The 24,392-nt window shown below is 33.6% G+C and overlaps 3 protein-coding genes across 4 annotated transcripts; all 3 read left to right on the forward strand.

Annotated features, from left to right (window-relative positions):
- Nucleotides 1–10,789: 10,789 nt before the first annotated feature.
- On the forward strand, nt 10,790–16,352 carry LOC108227406 (phosphoenolpyruvate carboxylase 2). Of its 2 annotated transcripts, XM_017402529.2 has the most exons (11): nt 10,790–10,948; nt 11,067–11,314; nt 11,568–11,959; nt 12,050–12,134; nt 12,390–12,612; nt 12,923–13,026; nt 13,136–13,223; nt 13,395–13,549; nt 13,768–14,766; nt 15,119–15,505; nt 15,917–16,352. In XM_017402529.2, exons 2-11 carry the CDS (start codon nt 11,147–11,149, stop codon nt 16,214–16,216), a joined length of 2,901 nt encoding a protein of 966 aa, XP_017258018.1. In that variant the 5' UTR covers nt 10,790–10,948; nt 11,067–11,146; the 3' UTR covers nt 16,217–16,352. The 2 variants fall into 2 exon arrangements, with proteins under 2 accessions (XP_017258018.1, XP_063936433.1); XM_064080363.1 differs by having other exon boundaries at nt 10,886–11,314.
- Nucleotides 16,353–19,642: 3,290 nt separating this feature from the next.
- On the forward strand, nt 19,643–20,660 carry LOC108226998 (heavy metal-associated isoprenylated plant protein 28). The gene is made up of 3 exons (XM_017401993.2): nt 19,643–19,774; nt 19,878–19,953; nt 20,081–20,660. Exons 1-3 carry the CDS (start codon nt 19,769–19,771, stop codon nt 20,470–20,472), a joined length of 474 nt encoding a protein of 157 aa, XP_017257482.1. The 5' UTR covers nt 19,643–19,768; the 3' UTR covers nt 20,473–20,660.
- Nucleotides 20,661–21,247: 587 nt separating this feature from the next.
- LOC108228119 (14-3-3 protein 9) lies at nt 21,248–24,205 on the forward strand. The gene is made up of 7 exons (XM_017403605.2): nt 21,248–21,484; nt 22,129–22,435; nt 22,540–22,627; nt 22,920–23,029; nt 23,114–23,262; nt 23,719–23,771; nt 23,865–24,205. Exons 1-7 carry the CDS (start codon nt 21,421–21,423, stop codon nt 23,865–23,867), a joined length of 774 nt encoding a protein of 257 aa, XP_017259094.1. The 5' UTR covers nt 21,248–21,420; the 3' UTR covers nt 23,868–24,205.
- The last annotated feature ends 187 nt before the right edge of the window (nt 24,206–24,392 follow it).

Genomic DNA, 24,392 nt, shown 5'->3' on the forward strand with positions numbered 1-24,392 from the left:
AAATATGACCAAGTTTTTTGGTACTTTGGTATCAGTATTGAATCTTGTTTATTTTAATTCTGAAATATGATAGAAATTTTATAGATATGTTTCGTAAATTAAATTGTATGAGTTTTAAAAATTAAAATGAATATTTGACGTATATCTAGAGTTTCGGTTCTTTTATTACATGTTGCAATATGGACAATGACTTCATTTTTTTTGAGTTTCCATTTGTCAAGTCAGTGTTGCCACCGCCTTATTTGTCTTTATCGTAATTTTCTGAAAAACACTAAATGATAATAATTATTATTAAAAAATATATGACCAAGTTTTTTGGTACTTTGGTATCAATATTGATATGTATCCTCTTGGTCACAGGTTCGACTCCCGAAGGGAGCAGAATTTGTGATTATGCCTCCTGGATCAGAGCCTGTCGCGCTTAGGTGCGGTTTACCTTGGTTCACGTAGTTTGCAGGCTATTGCGTGAGCTCGTGGGTTTACCCAGTGCGCACCCGAAGGGTAGCGGCTGCGGGTTCCTACGTTAAAAAAAAAAAATATCGAATCTTGTTTATTTTAATTCTGAAATATGATAGAAGTTTTATAAATATATTTCGTAAATTAAATTGTATGAGTTTTAAAATTTAAAACGAATAATTTCGTTGACATTATTATTCTATTGATAGGATATTATATTAATATCAATATGAACTCCATATTTATTTGAACTCTGAAGCATGATAAAAGATTTATAGAGTTGTTCTGTATATTAAATTATTTGAATTTTAAAAAATTAAAACAAATAATTTTGTTGGTAATATACTTTTATTAGTGGGATAATTGTTATAATACAAAATTCTGTCAAATATAGAAGGTTTTTTTTATAATAATAGTAATTGTTAAATAAAAAATAATATGATGATAGCCAAATTTTGATATGCATTTTATAGAACTGTTTCGTAAGTTAAATTGTTAGCGATTTAACTGTGCGGATAGCATAAATGTTATATTACAAAATCTTAAACATCATGGAAGTCTTTTTATAGTTGTATAATAATCTTAACCAATATTGAAATTTTCAATAATAAAATCTGAATCAATATAGAACTCTTTTCATAATTGTATAATAATAATTATAAAATCCTAAAAATGTATAATAATAAGTATAAAATCCTAATAATATGAAAATCTTTTCATAATTCTATAATGATTATTGTTATTAAATAAAAAATTTATATAACATTGTCCTAATCAATATTGAAGTTTTTAATAATAAAATTCTAATCAATACTGAAGTCTTTCACTGTCCTAATGAATATTGAGGTCTTTAATAATAAAATTTTATTCAATATAGAACTCTTTTGATAATAATAATATAATAATGACTATAAAATCCTAATCAATATGAAATTGACCGAATTTTGGTACTTTGGTACCGATGTTCCACCGAAACGTGGTTTCGCTTATTAATAAAGGGTATTGATTTGTCAACATATATTTTTATTGTTATTTTTTTAAAATTAGCTTAAATATATAAATTTCATTATATTAAGATATTCATGAATAGGAATCCAACAAAACCATTCATTATTATATTTAATTTTATAAATTAAATGTAAATTAATAATTTATGTCGATGTTATGAACGGTCTTGAAATATGAAACAGGAAAAGAAAAAAGAGCGGAAGGGTGCACGGGTAGCATATCACTCTATATCTACATAGAGTCCAGTAGTTTGATTCATTTCAGAAACATCTTTTGTCTTCTTCTCTGCCGACGAGCCCTAATGAAAGGACAAGACAATGTTGTCCCCCATTCTATAATAAATAGTCATGGCATTTCGATTCTTGTCGTCATTAGCCATTGCACCCGAGCTTTATTTCTCTTGTGACTCCGATATAATTTCGATTTTTTTAAAAGTAGAGTTTGGAAACTAATTACACAGAGATCATTCTTGTATTTAATATATTTTGTCGTCTTCTCTACCGATCGAGGAACCGTAATCAATACTGAGATGAAAAAAGCGTACATACATTTACTATTTGCCTTCAATAAAAGGTTGGTTCACCAATGTTCTCAACATCAGTATAGGAATTGCTGTGTTACGATTAGTTGCCTTCATCACTTGTTTCAGTAAATGTGTTAGCACTTTCCTTTATGATTATGCAAGGTGAAGCTGCAGCTATATACCAGGCACCCCAGCTACTAGAAGGTAAATATGTTTAATCGAAATCTACTGATCATTTATCGGCTATAATGATTTTTCAGTGGTCAAGATGCAGTTTCTGTCTGCTGGCTATATGTCTCAAATAATTCCCATTTTAACTTAGTCTAACTAACTTACTTTACCCACACACCAGCGCACAAAGCCACATCAGTATTACTTCTCAATAAAGTGCAGGAAGAATGTTAATCCCGTGTTCAACAATTACAAGATTGTGAATTAGGTTAATTTTTGTTCAGAGTCGCCATTTAATAATACAAAAGATCTGGTTCCGACTTCTGAAGATTAAATAGTGAGGGTCAAATATCATGATCGGTTATAGTGTTCTGTTGGGGCAAAAAACTAACTTCGCTTGTGATTTCTTACCTGGACTTGGATTATCAACACTGTAGCTAATGTGTGTGCTATGGATCTCTCTTGAATTTATCTGCAGTGCAGCTAGCTAAGTTATTCGTTTAGTGGTGGCCCTAGCTAGCTCCAAGTAAAAGGAGTAGCCAGCAGGGCAGATGAAAATGGGAAGCAACTAAAAGTAAACACTCTTGACTGAGACTTGATAGCAATCACGAACAAGTAATTTAGTTGATACTTATATAAGATTTGGATTTCTATTATTGCCAACAATATTCGCATTTTATGCCACAATAGGCTGAATCAAGTTGTATGCCACTAAAGACAATACCCTGGACGATATTATGTTTAAAATTCCAACTTTTTTAGTGTGCATTTTAGTCACATTTTGCTCAACATATTTGGCGATATTTTTTCGACAAATATGATAGTTTTCGAATTCAAATCGGCCTTCTTAGTATCTTCACAAATACTTTACAGATCTAATTCGCAGTAGTCCCCTACTTGGCGATGTTCTCAGTCATATGTTTGTACTAATGTTCTTCCAATTTTTTAGCGCTGATCAGGCGGTGAGCCCTGAATCTGATTGCGTATGTGTATGTATATTCCTGAGTAGGGTTTCGGCGATAAATGTTTCCGTTTGTGATGCGTGTGAAATTTGAGTGGTGTCTATGCGATTTAACAACCTAACGGTTATAACACAGTATTTATGTATACCGCACATATTTTATTGGGCAATTTCTTCCCCAAATTGAAATCATCATCACTAACCCTAAAAATTAAATTTGATCATATATATATCTTTGATTCATGATTGAGTCTTATCGACATCGTCTACGAGTAGTACTACTCAGAAAGAAAAAACGGTAAATGGCGTGACCTATAACTTTCATTTGGGTCATCGTACTCAAAAAGCTGTCAGTCAACTAATTATATTGATAAAAAATTTCAATCAGATCACTATTTTCTTAGTGCCATTAAAACATGGACGGAAAGATAAATCGGCAGTGACGTGGCTTGCTTGTCATCAATATGGCACCCACAAACGTGGCACTTGCGGGTCATTTGACCATTGACCATTGACCCACCCATCATTTAAACCCAACAAACCCTTTTCTCTCATTCTTTTCTTTTTTATCTTAACTGCAATTTCTTCAATTTGTTTTCTCAAAATTAGGGTTCATTCTTTTTTCATGTCCACATCCAAAAGCTCATCAACTTAAATTCAGTCAACAATTCATTTGACTTTTAGACCTCTGATCGCACTGCAATGACAACTTCATCACTGAATCAAACCCCGAAACAACGTCGACAGCCGATGATGACTCTGCCCCTCCACTCTCAACCATTGTTGGAAACAAGCGAGCATCTTTTTAGTCGCCGGATCTCAGAGACCGAAAAACCAAGGTAATATACTCGTCAGGAAGCTCCGGAACCAACAAAAACCGCATGATTATGAGATTGGTATTGTAGTAATTCATATGTATCGATGAGAAGTGTCTTTGTGTTGTGTAATTGTTTAGTAATAAAAAAGAGATTAAATATGATGAGATGCAAGTGATTTAAATGGATATTAAATTGGGGAAATATAATAAGTGGATCGTGGGTGGGTTGTTTGGATCGGGTTCAGTTGGGTAGTTTTATTATTGGATGGGTTAATGAGCTGATGTGGCAGCACAGTGTAAAGATTTAACGGAGTGCCGTTTATAGTCAACAGGATTTAACGGCGGTGAAAATTCTATCGTGTCTGATGATTAAGTTGCATATTTTCATTAGTGAAGTGATCTGATTGACAGTTTTTTGAGTACGATAACCCAAGAGAAAGTTATACGTCAGTTTAGAGACCAAAACGCCATTTAACCCGAAAGAAAAACATGAATTTAATGTAATATTGTTGAAAGGTTTGTGGGTTGTTCGACGGGAAGTTAAATTGCCACATTTTAGACGGGTTATGAATATGTTTGTGGTTGAGTCGCTATTTTTGATTTATTAGAAAAAATTAGAGCTCTAAAAGATTCAACCTGAATGTGGTTGAGTGATTTGCAGAATCTCCCCAAATTAGAGCATTTCCAATGGCGTTGGCTATAATCGTTGGCTAAATTGGATCTGTAAGACATTATGTAAAATTTACCGAACCTGTAAGACATTGTGCTCCAATGGTATTGACTATATTGGTTGGCTATAATTTAAAAGTAGTATGTTATTAATATTTAGATTGTTATAAATAGAATATATCAGTTTAATATGATAATAAATAATATGTAATCAGCGGGAAGGAGGAAAATAAATTGCGAGAGATGACGTGAAATTCGCACAGTTCTGTAGCGGATCGACAAATATAGTCATCCATAGGGGGATGGCTACAATTATACACAAGGGGTTGTTGTGGTTGGAGTTCAATTTTTTGTGAACATTGGCTATAAATTTAATTTTGGAAAGCCACATGAACTTTTAGCTAAGGGCTTGTGAGGGTTGGAGATGCTCTTATAGTCGTCAACTGTAGGTTTGGTGGAGGGTGATATCAAAAACTGCTTTTACCGGAATGAAATGTAATGAGAAGAAAATTGAATAGAATATTATATATAAATTTTATAAGAGAAAGGAAAGTATAAATTAATAACGACTAAATGCGATTGAATTTAAATTTCTTGTGATAATAATAATAAAAAAACATGGTATAAAAATAGATTGAGCATTTCAGAATTATAATTAAAATAATAATAATAGAATAATTGAATAAATGAAAATTATAGATATTTTTTTAATCAATAAAATTCACTCTATTCTCCCTTCATTTCATTCCATCAACCTAAGTTCTACTCCCTCCGGCTCAATTAAGGAAAGTGTATAAAATAATTAAAAAGAATATAGACAAATTTGAAAGTCGAAATAAAAAAGTATATGACCTATATTATGATTACGTATAAATATATATATGTTTATTTCTCATGTGTAAACTAGAGTAGTTCGAAACTTAAAACTAAAAGAAATTAATACTTAATCTTGGAAAGTTTACCTTCACTTGTTTTTGCTGTTGTCTTGGTAACTTCATTCTATTTCTATATCTCCCGAATTTCATTTCATTGTATACATTCTTCCAACTAAACACAAGCTAACGCAGCATGCATTGGTTGGGATTATATATACAAATATTAGTAAAACATTGAAAAGTTTGTTGGCAACACTAAGGTGGGTGCCTAGTGATAATGGAGGGATAACATGAAAGTTGTTGAGCCCATATGCTTACCGCGCCATTTTTGTGCTTCTAAAATGCAATTGTCGGCAACTTCCGGTGCATGCATCCTACTACTTCTCATTCACATGCGAGTTAGTTGCTTTGTGTCAGTGTCTAATCCTCGACTATATCATATCACCGTTACCGACTAAAGTTCAATAAAGGTCTCTTCAAACATTACTAGCCTTATAACCGAGCCAGTACATTATAACCGAACAATATATTTTAGTGCTGTTCTAATATTAGTATAAGATACTATCCCTAAACACATAGTGACTGTATAGTCCTGACTGATTATATTCTCTATGAAAATTTGGTCTTTTACAATAATTTTAAATTAATGGTATAAATAATAAATATTTTTATTATCTGTGCATTTTTTTTTAATTATATTCATATGTGATAATATGTTTTTCGTGTTTAATTTTAAATCATATTTTTAACATTTCATATATCTTCATTTATATATATAAAAGAATTGTCTTAGAGTAGACGAAAACATTATAGTTAAACAGAGTTGCACGATAGTTCGAATTTATATTTACATAAACACGGTAGAGAGAGTAATATGATGATTCGCGTGTTTGATTCGCGTTTATTTTCGAATATAACATATGCAAAATTTCCAGGCACTTGTAAATTGGGATAGGACACCTGACTAAATTTTATGAAATGCAAGGCTTGAATCAGGGGTTTATTGCTGCTATCCCCCCGAGTACTGTGAACGGAGGTTCGCCCGTGACCATAATATAAAATTACGAATGTGTAGGGAATAAAAAAAAAAAAAATCAGTACAGAGACAGATGGTAAAAACACCTGAATTTAACATCGATGAAAAGGAAGGTACTCCCTCCGTCCCAGTGAGTTATATACACTGGGATTGGACACGGAGACCAAGAAAAAGGGTATGAAATGAGTAAAGTTAAATGGAAAGTGGGTAAAGTGGTGGGACGCATATATTTTTTAATAATAGATTTGAGATAGTGGAGGAAGTTAGTGGGTGTAATAGTATTTTTATTATTATAAAATGGAGATAGTGGGAGAATGTAGTGGGTGTAGTAGTGTTTTATATTATAAAAAGTTGCTATTTTGAGAATGTATAGAAATGATGGGACATCCCAAAGAAGAAACTGTATAGAATTGATTGGGACGGAGGGAGTATAGTTAATGTACCAAATGATTAAAAATTCGTCAATGATGAGGTCTATATAAGGACAAATCGCTAAGAACATATATCCAAGAGCTTCCTAATTGACTTCTAAATACTACTTTAGTCTCTTTTTATTTGTCACTTTGAATTTTTGCACGTAACTTAAAATAATTAAAAACATACTTCTATTTATTATTTTTAAAATTTTCTTTTTCTGAATTAAAATTTATAGAATATATTTTTATTCATAAGAAGAAAATTTTAAAAATAATTAATAAGCGGAATTATGTTTTTAACCCAACTTAAGTTACCAAAAAGTCAAAGTGACAAGTAAAAAGGGACGGAGGTAGTATAATATAAAAAATGTGACTCTTAGCAATTTAGTACAAATTTAAGAGCATGAACTGCAACAATGCTCTCTATTTTATTCTCTATATCATATTTTATTCAAATTGGGCTCAAATATAACAAAGATCCAAATTCAAAAGTGGGAATCAATTGGAGGGAAGGAATATTTTATTGATAGAAATAAGAGCATCTCCAACGGTACTCCTAAATCATTCTCTAAACAATAATATAAATTGTGGCTCCTAGTAAGTTAATATACCGGAAAACGTGAGAACTCCAATGCTACTCTATATATTTGGCTCCTTATTCACATTTTATATTTATTTTATATAAATGAGAGGAAAAAGTTAACTAAAAGAGAGAGAAGATTGAAGAGAAAATAATATAATATTGAGTTAGGAGCCACTAGGTGCTCTTTAAAAGAAAGGAGAGAGAGTAGGCTCCCAAATTTTTAAGGAGCATCTAGGAGCCCATTGGAGCACTAAATTTTGATTTGCTCCTAAATTTTAGACTTAGGAGCTTGTTTAGAGAGCCCCTTGGAGTTGCTCTAAGTTAAGAGCAGCTCTTAACTTTGAGGAGAGAGAAGAGAGAAACAAGAGCCTCTTAGTGATTTAAAGAGCCACTAAGAGTATGTTGGAGCAATATTTTTTCTCATCCTCCTCAAATTTCAAGTTAAGAACCAAAATGGAGAGTTTTTTAGAGATGCTCTAAGGGGCCGTTTGGGTGAGCTTAAAATAAGTGCTTCTTGCTTAAAATAAAAAAGTGAAGTAGAAGTTAGAAGTTAGTTAAGGCTTATAAGTGATAAAAGTGTTTGGGAAAAAAGTAGAAGTCGTGAAACAAAAGCTAGGAATCGTAGCTTTTTATAAGTGCTTCTCCACTTTTTACACAAACGGTACGAATAAGTGCTTCTAACTTAAAAGTCCAGAAGCGGGGCTTAAAAGCCCCGCCAAACACCCACTAAGAATTAAACTAAAATCAAAATAAAAATAACGTTGAAGCCAAAGGCAAACAAAAACTAAACTTGAAACAAAATTCAAAATCAAAACTGTATCCATATATTTAAAGTTGGAATACCAGAACAATTGAGCAAATAGAAGTTAATCAGTCAACAAAAATCATTTTTGTCAGTCAGGCGAATAAAGAATTATGGTTCAGTATCTTTCCGGCATGCAGAGAGGACACAGGACACTAGTGTTTATTGGTTTTGTAGTTTATCTCACGGCCCAACTTTGTAATTGAAAGTTTTTTACCCTGCTAAGTTGGGCTTCTTCACATGTCAGACCTGGCCCAGACTATTAATCAGTTGCAACTGGAGAATATCCTAATTAAAGTACCTTGCCTTTTATTCCCAGGGCACTAGGGCAGTGTATCAGCATTTATTGTTTCTATTGATCTAGCCAAATTTTTACAAAATCTTCATATATTTGGCTCTTGAGGAAATTAGAAAGTTATGGATGCCTCTTCATAATCTGTAAAGCCATTTTTTGTTCATCCTCTTGTTCTGTGATCACCAACGGATTTTATTGTGTGATTAGTATTGTTTCAATTTTTTGTTTTCTTTCTTTTTCTAGTATATACCTATTAAGTAAATTATTTCTCAAAACAAATATTAGTTTGTTTATGAGTACGGTTTAAATTATTGGTTTGTTAAGAAAATGTTGGTAAAATAAGTGTGACATATTTTAGTTTTGACATATTTTAGTTTTACATTAAAAAATTATTATTTTTGATAAGTTTTGATACTCACAAAAACTGAAAACAATTTTTCTAAGGTTATGTGCTACGTATGTCACTTTCAAAAGATGAAAAGACCTCAATATCACGAGAAATATGGCCCTCAATATCATTACAAAACGAAACTTCGCTTGCGTTTATAATTTTTTGAAAAAAAATAAATGAAAAGTAACTTCGTTTTTCATTTATACTTTTATTATTAAAAAATAATCAAAACACTACTTCAACTATGAATGGAACTCTAATATTTAGTTTAAATGTTGACCTCGTACAACCAGTTAATTCACAAAATAATATAAAAAATATAATCAATATAACAGCACTTAATTACCTTTTAAAAGTCAAAATATATGTCACAATTACGATCATATATAAATGATGCAAAATTATCATCAATTAAAGTCATACCATTTAAAAGAGATTTATGATGATATTCAACTCACTTTCGTCATTAAGAACTGTCATCAATCTCATATCTCATGTATTTGTCGAACACTATAATCAATTCATTATAATTATCATATAAATCTATAACTTTTATTGAATATAATTTAAATATAAATTATTTATATTTTTAAAAATTAATTAATCATTATATACTTATATATAATAAGCGTAAGGGAGATAATTTGGTCGTATGGTCCTCTGGTCCAAAAGCTTATCATCCGTTGGATCTTATATTGAACAAATAAGCACCGTTAGATTGGAAAATTAACTTCTGTTCTACAAGGCAACTGATATCACCTTGCATATTTATAATTCCTTTACAGAATCCAAAACAAATTCTGTCTTTCACGTGTATATGATTTTTTTAATCCCAAATAAATATTTCCTACCAGTTTTATTCGTAGAATCATATAAATCTCACCGTCACAATTTTTTTATAATATATTTTAAAATTAATAAGCCGGATTTATGTGATTAGCAAATACAATTTTTTTTTCTTAATCCAAAATGGATTCTACCTTCTTATTGCATGTTTATGATTCCTTTTCCTAATTCAAAAACAAATTATGTTTATCAATTTTAATTTAGAACCATATAAATTTTTTGAAAAATATTTAAATCACATTATATATATTTTTTTATTTTTTTTAACCTAAGAACCCGCAACCGCTACCTTCGGATCACGCAATAGCGTTAATCCACCCTTTGGGAGTCGAACCTGTGACCAAAAGGATACATGTCCTCCCTTTAACCAGCTAAACCAACCCTAATATAATCTAATAAGAGTTATTCCACTCAAAATATATTAAAATTTGATAGAAAGAATTTAATACTTTGGCAGGGTACATACGAGAAAAGGAATGGCTTCATTACAATAGTTTATTTGAAGCCATTAATGGCTGTGATGATGTATTTACCACAGTTCTAACTTACAAACAAATTATAATTTCGAATTTTATTTTATTGAAAATTTTAATTTATTATTTATAAATTAAATTTCTTCACACCATTTAAAATATATTTAAGAAATTTATATATAATTAAAAAGCTCCTGTGCCTTGCACGGGCTATAAGCTAGTATATATAATGTCATTGAACAGATTCAATGTAATTAACATTATGTTATTTTAATTGATCATTTTAAACAACAATATTCTCACTAATGACTAACCCAATAAAATATGGCTGAAAGATATACACAGTACGGTCCACGGCGCATGATGGTACAGTTAGCGGAAAGGTACGCTTATCTCGATCAAACCTTTTTTTTTATATTTCAATAATGATAAAATAATAAATCTATAACAGTACATTATTCTTTTGTACCCGCATATTTATTTATTGATGATAATAACCATAATAATAAAAGAAATAAAAGAAAAAGAAGTAGAAATATCTGGAAAAAGAGCCGGAGTTGTTGCGGAGGCCTATAAAATATAGGCCTGGTTTGTTTCTCGTGGAAAGCAGAAGAGCTGCTCCTTTGGTAGTTGATATATTCACTCCACTCTTCACTTGTTGTTTCGCTTTTCTCCCCTTCACGAGAATTACACTGCTTTCTCATTTATTAATTTCTCTATTATTGCTCATAATCTGTATTTCAGGCCCGTGATTGCGATTACGGATATCACATAAATTCGCTAGAGAGAGAGTAATCGAGAGAGATAGAGAGTGATCGAGAGAGATGGCAAGTAGGAATTTGGAGAAGATGGCATCGATTGATGCGCAATTGAGGCTTTTGGCACCCAGAAAGGTGTCAGAAGATGACAAATTGGTGGAGTACGATGCGTTGTTGCTCGATCGATTTCTCGATATTCTTCAGGATCTGCATGGCGAGGACATTCGCGAAACGGTATCAACCCTCATCTTTTTAATCTATTTTTCTTTTTTACTGTAAATTATTGTTTAATTATTATTTTTATATCTTCATGTTACATATGTTTAATTATCCAGTATTATTATATGTGGATAGCGATAGTTCCTGATGTTTGTTCTGTAATTGCATTGCTGTGCTTGATAACTTTCAATTAGTGGGGTTTCTGTTGAGTCTAATTGTAGCTGTGTAAGCTATTATACTTATCTATCTTTGGCTTCGCGCGGAATAGGTGCAAGACTGTTATGAGCTCTCGGCTGAATATGAAGGGAGCACTGACCCTCAGAAGTTGGAGGAGCTTGGGAGAATGCTGACAAGCTTGGATGCTGGGGATTCTATTGTAGTTGCCAAGTGCTTCTCTCACATGCTTAATTTGGCCAATTTGGCTGAAGAGGTTCAGATAGCTTACAGACGGAGGATTAAACTGAAGAAGGGTGATTTGGCAGATGAAGCCTCTGCAACAACTGAATCAGATATTGAAGAGACATTTAAGAGGCTTGTGGGTGAGTTGAAGAAGACCCCTGAAGAAGTTTTTGAATCTTTGAAGAACCAGACTGTGGACTTGGTCCTTACAGCTCATCCTACACAGTCAGTTCGCAGATCGTTGCTTCAGAAGCATGCTAGGTCTGTTTTCTGCAGTCTCATCTGGGAAATTGCTTGTGGATTATTATGTGTTAATATTGGAATTATAACTATTTGCTTGATAATTTACAGGATTCGTGATTGTTTGGCTCAGTTGTATGCTAAAGACATCACTCCTGATGATAAGCAGGAGTTGGATGAGGCCCTCCAGAGAGAGGTATGTAATACAGAGTTTTCATTTTTGGACTGCTGATGATTTACTTGGTAAAAAGGGAGAGTACAAGAACTTTAATATCTGATGTATATCCTCTGGTAGATTGTTTGTGTTCTGCATGTTATACAACATAATCTGATAATCATATGAGAAAACCCCACTCCATCCTCATGTTGTCACACCTTATAAGTTCTTAATTTATATATGTGTATTTATGATATCCTCGAGTTAGCTATGTATTTCTTTTGTTGCAAATAGATACAAGCTGCATTTCGCACTGATGAAATTAGGAGAACTGCACCAACTCCACAAGATGAGATGAGAGCAGGAATGAGCTACTTTCAAGAGACCATTTGGAAGGGAGTCCCTAAATTCTTGCGTCGTGTTGACACCGCCTTGAAGAATATCGGGATCAATGAACGAGTTCCTTATAATGCACCCCTTATTCAGTTTTCTTCTTGGATGGGTGGTGATCGTGATGGTATACCCTTCTCTAAAACAATTCCACCATGAATGATATGCTAAATAATTGGGTCTTGTTTTTGTGCCTCGCTAAATATGCTAAATAATATTTAAGCACAAAGCCTGCAAAAATTAACTTTTCGAAAACTATTACCTGTTTGAAATCCTCATTAAACTGATCCTTGATAAGGTAGCCCTTGTAAGGTACTCTTTTCTGGAACAGGCCGTTAAGCTGGACCTTTTAAGACAACAGTTTCAATGAAAAGTTTTATCTTCGTGTTATCTTGACTGCAATTTCAGTCTTAATGTCCATTTGATATGTATTGCAGGAAATCCTAGAGTGACTCCTGAGGTCACAAGGGATGTTTGTTTATTGGCTAGAATGATGGCTGCCAATATGTACTTTTCCCAGATAGAGGATCTTATGTTTGAGGTAAGGAGTCTTTATATTGTTATGGTAGTAATTGATTATTTGAGGTGAGGAATCCTGAGTGGATACTGATGTCCATTATTTTTTTCCATTTCCTATCTATTGTTCACAGTTATCAATGTGGAGGTGCAGTGATGAACTTTGTGCTCGTGCTGATGAACTTCATAGATCTTCTAAGAGAGATGCTAAACACTATATTGGTATGTCCTTGGTGGTTTTAATATTTGTTGTATGCTTTATGGTTGCAAACTGATATTTTTTGGAGCCTGAATTATAAAAGGTTTTGCATGCTGCAAATAGAATTGTCCACACAATCAAAATGGCAATACATTAGTCTACAATTTCTGAGGTTTATTTTCATCATTTTTCAGAGTTCTGGAAACAAATCCCTCCAAATGAACCTTATCGTGTTATTCTTTCTGATGTGAGGGATAAACTGTATCATACCCGCGAACGTTCTCGTCAAATCTTATCAAATGGGGTCTCTGATATTCCTGAAGAAGCAACTTTCACAAATGTTGAGCAGGTCTGTATTCTTCAAACTTTATATAACATGCTAATTATTAGATCATTATAATTTTGCCCCAGTTCAGTTAACTCTTACTGTATGTTTTGGCGTTAAAAGTTGATAATAATTGATTTAGCAAATAAATAAATAAATAAATTTGGATTCTCTTCTGTAAATCTATAAATATAATATTATCAGTATGTTTACTTAATATCTTCTTTTTTCTTATCTTGTAGTTTCTAGAGCCTCTAGAGCTTTGTTACAGATCACTCTGTTCGTGTGGTGATCGGCCAATTGCTGATGGAAGCCTTCTTGATTTCTTGCGGCAAGTTTCTACCTTTGGTCTCTCTCTTGTAAGGCTTGATATTCGGCAAGAATCCGACAGGCACACGGATGTGATGGATGCTATTACAAAGCACCTGGAAATCGGATCCTACCGGGAGTGGTCGGAGGAAGGCAGGCAGGAGTGGCTTTTATCTGAACTCAGCGGAAAACGCCCTCTGTTTGGTCATGATCTTCCGAAAACAGAAGAAATTGCTGATGTGTTAGACACCTTCCATGTCATCTCTGAACTCCCATCAGACAGCTTCGGTGCCTATATTATTTCAATGGCAACTGCTCCATCTGATGTGCTTGCTGTAGAGCTTCTACAAAGGGAATGCCATGTTAAGACTCCACTAAGAGTTGTGCCTTTGTTTGAAAAACTAGCTGACCTTGAGGCTGCACCTGCAGCTATGACACGATTATTCTCAATTGATTGGTACAAAGACAGGATTAATGGGAAGCAAGAAGTCATGATTGGGTACTCAGATTCAGGCAAGGATGCTGGCCGCCTCTCTGCAGCTTGGCAACTATATAAAGCTCAGGAAGAGCTTATACAGGTAGCAAAGCAATTTGGAGTAAAGCTAACAATGTTTCATGGTCGTGGAGGCACAGTCGGACGAGGGGGAGGTCCCACACATCTTGCTATTCTATCTCAGCCACCAGATACAGTTCATGGATCGCTACGTGTAACTGTCCAAGGTGAAGTTATTGAACAATCTTTTGGTGAGGAGCACTTGTGCTTTAGGACACTCCAAAGATTCACTGCTGCTACACTGGAGCATGGAATGCATCCTCCTATATCACCCAAGCCAGAATGGCGTGCACTCCTCGATGAGATGGCAGTCATTGCTACAAAGGAGTATCGATCCATTGTTTTTCAGGAGCCCCGATTTGTGGAGTACTTCCGCCTTGTAAGTTCTCTTACCATGTATATCTTAAATTTTAGCTACAATTGAGCACTCTTGCTATGTGTTGGTAGTCAAACAAAACTTTTATGAAATATTTCCAGTCAGCAGTCTTATATTAGTATGATTATTACACACACAAACTCTCTCAGATTCAAACTGGATTAACATAATAAGTTTTGTTCTTTTTCCATTTAGCATTACTTTACCAGTGAAATTAATGTTGATATGTTCAATTTTTATGTGCTCTTACATAATATCAGTAGTGCCTAAAGCTAATTATACATAATTTTTTTAAAAAAAATATCAAAAACGCATATAAGAGCACTAATTAGAAGTTCTGCCTTATAATAAACAGGCAACGCCGGAGCTGGAGTATGGCCGTATGAATATTGGTAGTCGTCCAGCTAAGAGAAAGCCAAGTGGCGGAATAGAATCTCTTCGAGCAATCCCATGGATCTTTGCTTGGACACAGACAAGGTTTCATCTTCCGGTTTGGCTTGGCTTTGGAGCTGCATTTAAGCATATTATTGAGAAGGATATACGAAATCTTCAAATGCTCAAGGAGATGTACAATGAATGGCCTTTCTTCCGGGTCACAATTGATTTGGTGGAGATGGTATTTGCAAAGGGTGACCCGGGCATTGCAGCATTGTATGATAAGCTCCTAGTTTCAGAAGAGTTGTGGCCTTTTGGGGAGCGACTAAGAGCAATTTTCGAAGAATCTAAAAGCTTTCTCCTCCAGGTAAACGACTAGATGAACACATCTTTTTTTTTTTTGCTAAATAGATGAACACATCTTATAATATACTGGTACAGTATATTACTTTTTCTTCTTAGAATCACGAGCTAGTGTGTACTGATTGATTAACTCATTTAGAGGCGACCAGTATGACATTAATAGGACAGCCGTCTAATGAATCTAGACAATGTTTATTATGAAACATGGATCGATATAGAAAATGTAAGTCCAGTTTTAAGCCAGAAATGGTAGGTAGTTGAGTGTACATATTCAACATCGATTGAAATCTGGTGAAGTCTATGCCTCTACTTTCCTAATTCATAGTTGTGCCTTTTGGTTTAAATGGATTAATTGTTGTTTCTGCGAAACTGATAGCAAATTTTCTCTTCTTTTCCGGGGTTTGCTGTCTCTTAGATTGCAGGGCACAAAGATCTGTTGGAAGGAGATCCATATTTAAAGCAGAGACTCCGTCTTCGTGATTCATATATCACAACCCTGAATGTTCTCCAAGCCTACACATTGAAACGGATCCGTGACCCCAGTTATGATGTGAAGGTGAAGCCACATCTTTCGAGGGAAATCACAGAATCAAGCAAAAAGCCAGCTGCAGAGCTTTTGAAGCTCAATCCAATGAGCGAGTACGCCCCTGGACTGGAAGACACCCTTATCTTAACCATGAAGGGTATTGCTGCTGGGATGCAAAATACCGGTTAATTAACGGGTTGTACCGTCTGATATCATAACTTGGTAATTATGAACTTATTGGAGTTATAATATGGCTTCTGAACTTGTCTGAGTTATATAATATGGCTTCTGAAATTTATCGATTTGTTGCGGGTATAATTTTCTATATTGCTAATTATAGTTTTAGTTTTGTGGTTCTGCTGACTTGTGACAGTGAGAATTATTGTATATATGAATATATATAAACTTATAATGATAAACACAAAAACAAGTAAGCGTGTCTCGGATGTTAATTGAGTAACAACCAATATGAATGTTGATATACAGATAGGCGTTGACATCTACTGCTACATGGCTTGAACAGCCTAACAAGCTCACATGGAAGAGCTTGAGTGGACTCGAATCCATTAGACAACAAATGAGTTTGAAATGCACGCGTTAAACAAAAACGAGATCCGTCAAAATCGGTAATTAGAATATTTGAGTATTATTTTTCATGGCATGGACTTGTAACCGTTTATTCTGTTGTGTACTTTCTTCATTTTCTAATTTTTGAGAACCGACTTTCTGCACGTCAAATGGGGTTGCGGGTAACATCTTGATAGAAGTAAAGATTGATCCGCAGATTAAAGCCAACAGTCTGGTTGTACAAGTTTAGGGAGGTTTGCCCTATGCATAAAAAGTTAAAAACTAAAACTAACTTTGCCTTGTCCCCTGCAGCTTTTATAATCTCTTTCGGCAACTAAGAGTTGATGTAGCAGTAATTTATAGTTAATGTTGTAATAATGTATTTTAGAAAGTTTCTCAATATGCCTTCCATGTAGATGGTCGAGTATTGCTTGCTATTCGTCAAAAAACAGATTAAATTTCAGGCAGTACTATTTATCAATAATCATAAACTGAGACTCAGCTCACATATATAATATGCCGTTGTTCTTCTTTTCTTTCGGTGCCATTTCAATTTTCCTGTTAGGTTTTTGATGAATATATTTTATTTAAAAAAAGTTAAGTTATTTAAAATATTTCAGAATTTAAAATTGTAGCAGTAGCTTTTGAAAACCCAAAGAATCAAGCTGGTATTACAGTAATAATAAGAAAGGGATGTGACCAGAAATGAAAGACGAAACAGTTGGTCTAGCAATGACATATCTGAATTTACATAAGTGTATTCACACCCTCAAACTCACTTAACGAGGAACTCATTCTCGCAAATCTCAAAGTTCGATACAGCTAGTTTAGCAATAACAGAACAGAATTCACGCAGGTGTGTCCACACCCTCAAACTTACTTCACGTGGAATTCATTCTCGCAAATCTCAAACTCAGACAAAGAACGCGAGCATACTAAATGAGCCTGTGCTTGAGTCGTTGAAATCCAGACAAACTGACGCTGTTAGCCCTTCGTTTCGCCGTTGAATTAGAAACATTCAAAATTGTGAATTTTACTACTTGACATTCATTTACAAGTCCGTGTTGTGAATTTATCCGCTTCTTTGAAAAGTGCTCACCTCAGTCGAATTTAAACCGAGTCCGAGCTAAACGAGCCAAATAAATTTTTAAAAAAAATCTGGCCTGAGTTCATTTACTAATCGAATAAGTTTTTATATTTAAAATCGAATTCTTTTATTAAATAGATAGAAAAAAGCTCTTATAAACAAATCCGGCCCGACCAGGCACGGCCTGAGGGTGTGCGAGGTGTTCGACGGAACATGACCCATAATTTTGAGAGGGCCCATAATTTTGAGTGGTTATGCATGTATTGTTTTAAAAAAATATTATCTTAGCAAAATTAAAAAATGTTATATTAATCTTAATGAAAAAGTAATTTATAATTTTTTTAAATAAAATTAATAAAAAAATATGTAATAAAAATATTAATCTATTTGATTAGTAATTTAGACTACTAATTTTAATAATTAAATACAATGGTCAACACTAGTTTTCATTTAGACAACTTGTACATTATATTATTTTTAATAATTTAATTTTTGGATATCTAATTTATTTTAAATTAGGTTTTTATTGAATGTTTATATATTCAATGAAAAAGTTAAACTAGAATTAATTAATCAATTAGTTAAAGTTTTACATCAAAATTTAATAAATTTTACATTTAAATTAGTTTTTGTATGATTATATTTTTTATAATTATTATATCTTACTATTTTTGTACTTGTTTTTCCATTTTTTTATTTTTTATAATTATACCAAAATAATAAAAAACAATGATTATTTTATATTATTTTATATTATTATTATTATTTTGTTGTTGGAGCACACATTTTTAGTTTTGCACTGGGCACCTAAAATCTCAGGCACGGCCCTGGGCCCGACCTTCGTAAACCAATAACTATCGATAGCTGTGTTTCATGCTTAAGCCTAAGGGAGAGCATGGCCGGTTTGGCTCGGTTTCGGGATAAAACCATATATCCCCGGTTTTTAAAATCGAAAACCGCAACCGCCAGTTCGGATTCGGTTTCGGTTGCGGTTTAAAAAAGCCGGTTCGGTTATAATCGGCTCGGTTTCGGTTATAAAACCGACAACTACAAAATTGAAAAATAATATGCAAATGACCCAAATTGTTGCAAGCAATCTAAAGATAATAATAATCCAACAGTAAAATTCATAGCGGAAGCCAAAACTACAAAAAAGACCCAGCAATAACATATAAACTACAGAGCAGATCTTCTGCCTTTCTTACATGTAAACTCAATAACTAAGTCCCAGCAAACATAGGCATGAAAATGATACTCTGTATTTGGCCACCTGATATCACATGAATGCAGAAACTCTACTAATGATTTGCTCAAAAATTACACAGATAAGCAAATAAGACCAAAATGCCTAAAATGCTATCTGAAGGCTGAAGTTAGTTAATATCAGAAGCTTTAACTTCTTTATCATCCAAGTCAACTTGTATCTACAAAACAGAGTATTTTGAATAGATTTATTGATTTTTAAATATAATATATATTATATATAATATATATTATTTAATTATTATTTTAATAACCGGTTCGGTTCGGTTTTTATCGGTTCGGTTTGGAGGTATAACCGGAACCAAACCATTTAAATCGGATCAGTTTTAAATTTTTCGGTTTCAGTTTCGGCTCGGTTACATTCGGATCGGTTTTTCCCGGTTTTTCTCGGTTTCGGTTCGGTTTCGGTTTTAAATCGGTTTTTTCTCACCCCTACTTAAGCCTAATAAATTCTTTGCCAAAGTTATTGTTAAACTTGTGGGCCACTGGACGGGGTTAATTCCAGGTGTTGCCCCTTAAACAATTGTGGATGCCCATCCAAAGCATTCTTGAGGAGACAAGAAATTAGAGAGTCGGTGAGGCAATCATATAATAATTGTAATACAGTTTGCAGTTTATACAATTCTTACTCCATATTAATGCAAAATTAAAAAAGACTTGTTAACCAATCTTACTAGCTTGCCTATATATACAAACATCGATCTGTTTCATCATTTCACATACGAATGCTAACCAGAACTCATACATATATATCACTTGCTTAAATTGCTTCAACTTCATCTCATAGCTGCAACACCAAGCTAACATTCCATATATCAAAGATCATGACGGTAAGCTATATTTATTTATCTATACATATATCAGCATCAACTTCTTAAGCTGCCACATTTCCATGCATATATAACTAGATACATATTTTTCTTTGTTGTTTAGACCACAGAAATGCACGTACACATTGATTGCCCCGGATGCGAGGACAAAGTCAGGAAAGCTCTCACAAATCTCAAAGGTACCTTCCTATTTAAAGCTACGTTACCGGTTCTCCTAAAACTTCAATATCGAAAATTGATTTGGCAGGATAATTATATGGCATATCTTAATATCTTTTACATTTTAATTTCCTAAATCATGTACAGGAGTGGACAGTGTAGATATAGATATGGAAATGCAAAAAGTGACGGTAACAGGTTGGACGGAGCAGAAGAAAATTCTCAAGACGGTGAGGAAAACCGGACGGAGGGCGGAGATATGGCAGTTGCCCTACAACCCGGAGCTCCGAAACAGCAACTACAACCTCAGTGGAGGTCAGCACATGAATCATGGAGGTGTTGCGCCCTATGTAACGCAGCAACCCGTGGCGTCATCCTCGTATAACTACTACAAGCATGGCTATAGCATTAGTGGACATGGGACTCATTCTCAGTATAATCATTATTCCACCTCCCATTCCTCTGCGGGATCCATTTTTGGGCACCAAACTGGAGCTGCTTTTAGCGACGAAAATCCTAATGCATGTTCTGTCATGTGATGAAGTGACTTACAAGTTACAAACACCAATATAAAGGTTTGGAGTGATTTGTAAGGCTATTACAACCAAGTCATTATGCATAAGCATTAATGAATTGAATAGCATTTGCATGTGTTTTTTTTGGATTTTCGTATTATATATGTATTGTAATGTTATATAAATGTCAAAAATCACTTTTGTTTATTGAGTCTAACAATTAAATAAAATTTTAGTTGATTGCAAACGATTAGAGTCAGACTCCATTTCACCTTTTGACTCGAGTTCAAGTTTTTTTTATAACGACTCGAGTTCAAATTGAGTCTAATAAATAATGAAAATTTTATGTTTTATAAATTTGGTCTAATTTAAAATTAAAATAACAAAATGATAATAGTTTCAGAAAAAAACAAAATTATTATAAATCAAATCCTAATTAACAATGGAGCGATCATCTAATGTTGTTCAAACTCGAATTTAATAACGAACCGATTCAGCCTAACCTATCGTATAAACTATTTTAAATAAAATAATTCCACTTTTTATGAAACCCGGTAAGGTCCTCAGCTCTGTTTGAGATTGCAAGTTTATATATAATACCCGGCCCACAAAATTATTTTATTAGTCCGATAACTAAATTCAGAGTGCTCTAATAAAATATTATGTCCTCATTATAACATTATTTATTAAAAGCACAGCCTTTTTCAATTTTTCAACATGAAATAATCATAACCAAGAAAACAGAATAACGTAGAAAATAGAAAAGAATTAAGGCCACCCAAGGTGGGCATTGTAATCCCAGACTCGCAGAAAATCTGGACCGAATAGTACTACTTGGTGACACCAGGGCCCATATCGCATAAAAATATAAATCATACAAAAATAAACTTTATTGTTTTACAAGAGAGCTGAGAGATTCTCGAAACCCCTTAAATCGAAAACCCTAATTTCCCAGATCGACTGCAATCAGCCATGGCTTCAAGAGACACTTTCGTTTACAGCGCCAAGCTCGCTGAGCAAGCCGAACGCTATGACGGTAAATTAGTTTACATCTAATTTGTTTGCTGTGACGAAACGTTTTATATCTTTTGAGTTGCTCCATGTTTTCACTGTGATTGCTTAAATAATTCTGTGAAACACCAAATCAAATGAAATACCAGTTGAAAGTGTAATTTTAGGGCTATGATTTTGTGCTAGATTTGTATTTTATATTAATTTCTTAAATGAATTAATATACTGATTTGGAGTTACTTTCTTTAGTTGATTACTTGATTTTCATAGAATTATTGATGCCTTAGAAGTTGTTACTGTTCTGGACAATTCAAGCGTAATTGACTCTAATTAATTGACTGTAATGGAGGTAACCAAAAAAATTAACTAGATAGTGATTAAAAAATTAGTTGATAGGATGATTTTGGAGATTAGACTGTGGGGAAATTATAGATAATCTGTATATTATTATTGTTCAAATGAATATAGATGTCATTAGCTTTGATCTCTGTTGCTTTTATGTTCACTGCACAAAAGAATTGAGAACTTTGATGTATTACTTTCATCTTGGTAAATTTGTTACGTCAAGGCGTAAAACTCATGTTTTAGCACATAATTTATATATTGGGATAATAATTGTAGCACATAATTGAAGTGTCATGTTTTGATGAAGAAAGTTTCATGTGCCAGAAATGGTGGAGGCAATGAAGAATGTTGCAAAACTGGATGTTGAGTTGACTGTGGAGGAGAGGAATTTACTCTCAGTTGGTTACAAGAATGTGATTGGTTCTCGTAGGGCTTCTTGGCGTATTTTGTCATCCATTGAGCAAAAAGAGGAATCAAGGGGGAACCATCAGAATGTAAACAGGATCAAGGATTATAGACAAAAGGTTGAGACAGAGTTGACAGCTATCTGTAATGACATTATGAGTGTCATTGATGAACATCTCATTCCTTCTTGCACACCTGGTGAATCTACAGTCTTTTACTATAAGATGTGAGAATTTTTTTTTTTTTTTTTTATAAACATTTTCTTTACGAAAATATGTCAAGTAGCCTCAGTATTTTGAAATTTATATGTTACCGTTTTATTTTGTTTAGGAAAGGGGATTATTATAGGTATCTTGCAGAATTTAAGTCTGGTGATGACAGGAAAGATGTTGCTGATCTTTCTCTGAAAGCTTATGAGGTATTTTGTTGTTTTTAATGTGGCTGTCCTTCAGTATTTTTGGAATGAAATCAAATCATAACTTATTGTAACTTGAAAGAAACTTTCTAGTGTTTTGAATCACCAGACATGGACCTATGTTTCAGTCTTTGTCTTGGGAAGTTTTTTGGGTTTAGGTTCAGCTATGATTTCAATCTATTCTATCCAGCTCCCTCCTACGCATTTGCTTGATGACATTTGTACAGAACTGATATTACTTCATTTAAATAAGGGGCTTACACTTCCTTTGAAATAACCTATCATCCTATTGCAGGCAGCTACAGCTTCAGCTGATGCTGAATTGGCTTCTACACATCCCATTCGGCTGGGCTTGGCTTTAAATTTTTCAGTCTTCTACTATGAGATTATGAATTCTCCTGAAAGGTATGCTATGGTGTTATTAGTGCAGAAGATATTTTTTTATCATTCAATAGCTTTAATAATATTGTTTGAGATCTACTTTACCAGGGCTTGTCGCCTAGCAAAGCAGGCATTCGATGAAGCAATCTCTGAGCTTGATAACCTAAGTGAGGAGTCCTACAAAGATAGTACTCTAATTATGCAGCTACTTAGGGACAACCTTACCTTGTGGACTTCTGACATTCCAGAGGACGGAGGTAATCACAGGAATTGTCAGCACCTATTTAATTGGAATCATAATATATGATTACAAGTGTAGGTAGCTAGAGTTTGAAGACAAAGAACTATGCTTTACAAACTTGCTAGAGTATCAGGCTTGTCCACTTAAAAATTGGAATTGGAATTGGAATCAGCATGATTTAATAAATAAATAAAAAATGCAGCATTATGTTATTATTATAATGTTAATGTTTTTTATCACATTAGTTTTAATTCTTTAGGGGCTGTAGAATCTTAGTGAAACTGGCTGATTTCTATGGTTGACACTCTACTCTAGAGTCTTAAATTGTATGTCAGGCTATTCTTTTCTTCTTTTTCTTCTTCTTTCCTTTTTTCCTAGTTTACTGGCCTGGTCTTTGCTCATCTTGGAAAAACTATCTGTGTTTCTCTCTTGTGCTACTTGCTTGATTTTTGTCTTTGTTTTGCTGAAACAGAGGATGGACACAAAGATGGTGCTGGTAAAGCTGTCAAAGGCGAAGATGCGGAGGTGGGCAGTGTATAATGCTACGTCTGTTTTTTTCTTGTGTGACATCTGACAATTAAATTAACAATTAACAACTTGTTGGTCTTTATCTTGCAGTGAAACATATGTTCAGAGAAGTTCATATGCCTGTATCCCAGAGATTACCAGAAGTACAACTGGGGGATATTTAGTGTATTTGTGATAGTTAAAGCTCACCTTCTATATGGGGTGAAATGTTTGTTTTTAATTATGAGTTTAGAATTTGGTGTGTTGATGGTTTGATTTGCATTTCTGAAGTTTATCCTTCTCAATGTAGCGGATGTATTCAGAGAATTGCTGTGGCTGTTGGGTAGTTTTATTTTTTCAGTGACTGCCGGTGTCCATATGGAGGTTTAAACATACTGTCCAGTTTTCCTCCCAACCGTAATATGCTATAATTTACTCTTCGTTTACATGTATGCCCAGTTTGTTCCTTAGAATTCATACGGTTTCTTAAATGTCATAGCTTAGCTATAATATTGTCAAGTCCAGACAAAATTGTCTTAATCACAATTTTGATGGAGTGGTGATCAATATGCACTTATCCTATGTGTTATCATTTATATATCTGGTGCCAGGAGACCAATTTCAAGTCCATATTTTGGC

Source organism: Daucus carota, chromosome 6 (genome assembly GCF_001625215.2).
Source record: "Daucus carota subsp. sativus chromosome 6, DH1 v3.0, whole genome shotgun sequence".
NCBI classification, from domain to species: domain Eukaryota; kingdom Viridiplantae; phylum Streptophyta; class Magnoliopsida; order Apiales; family Apiaceae; genus Daucus; species Daucus carota.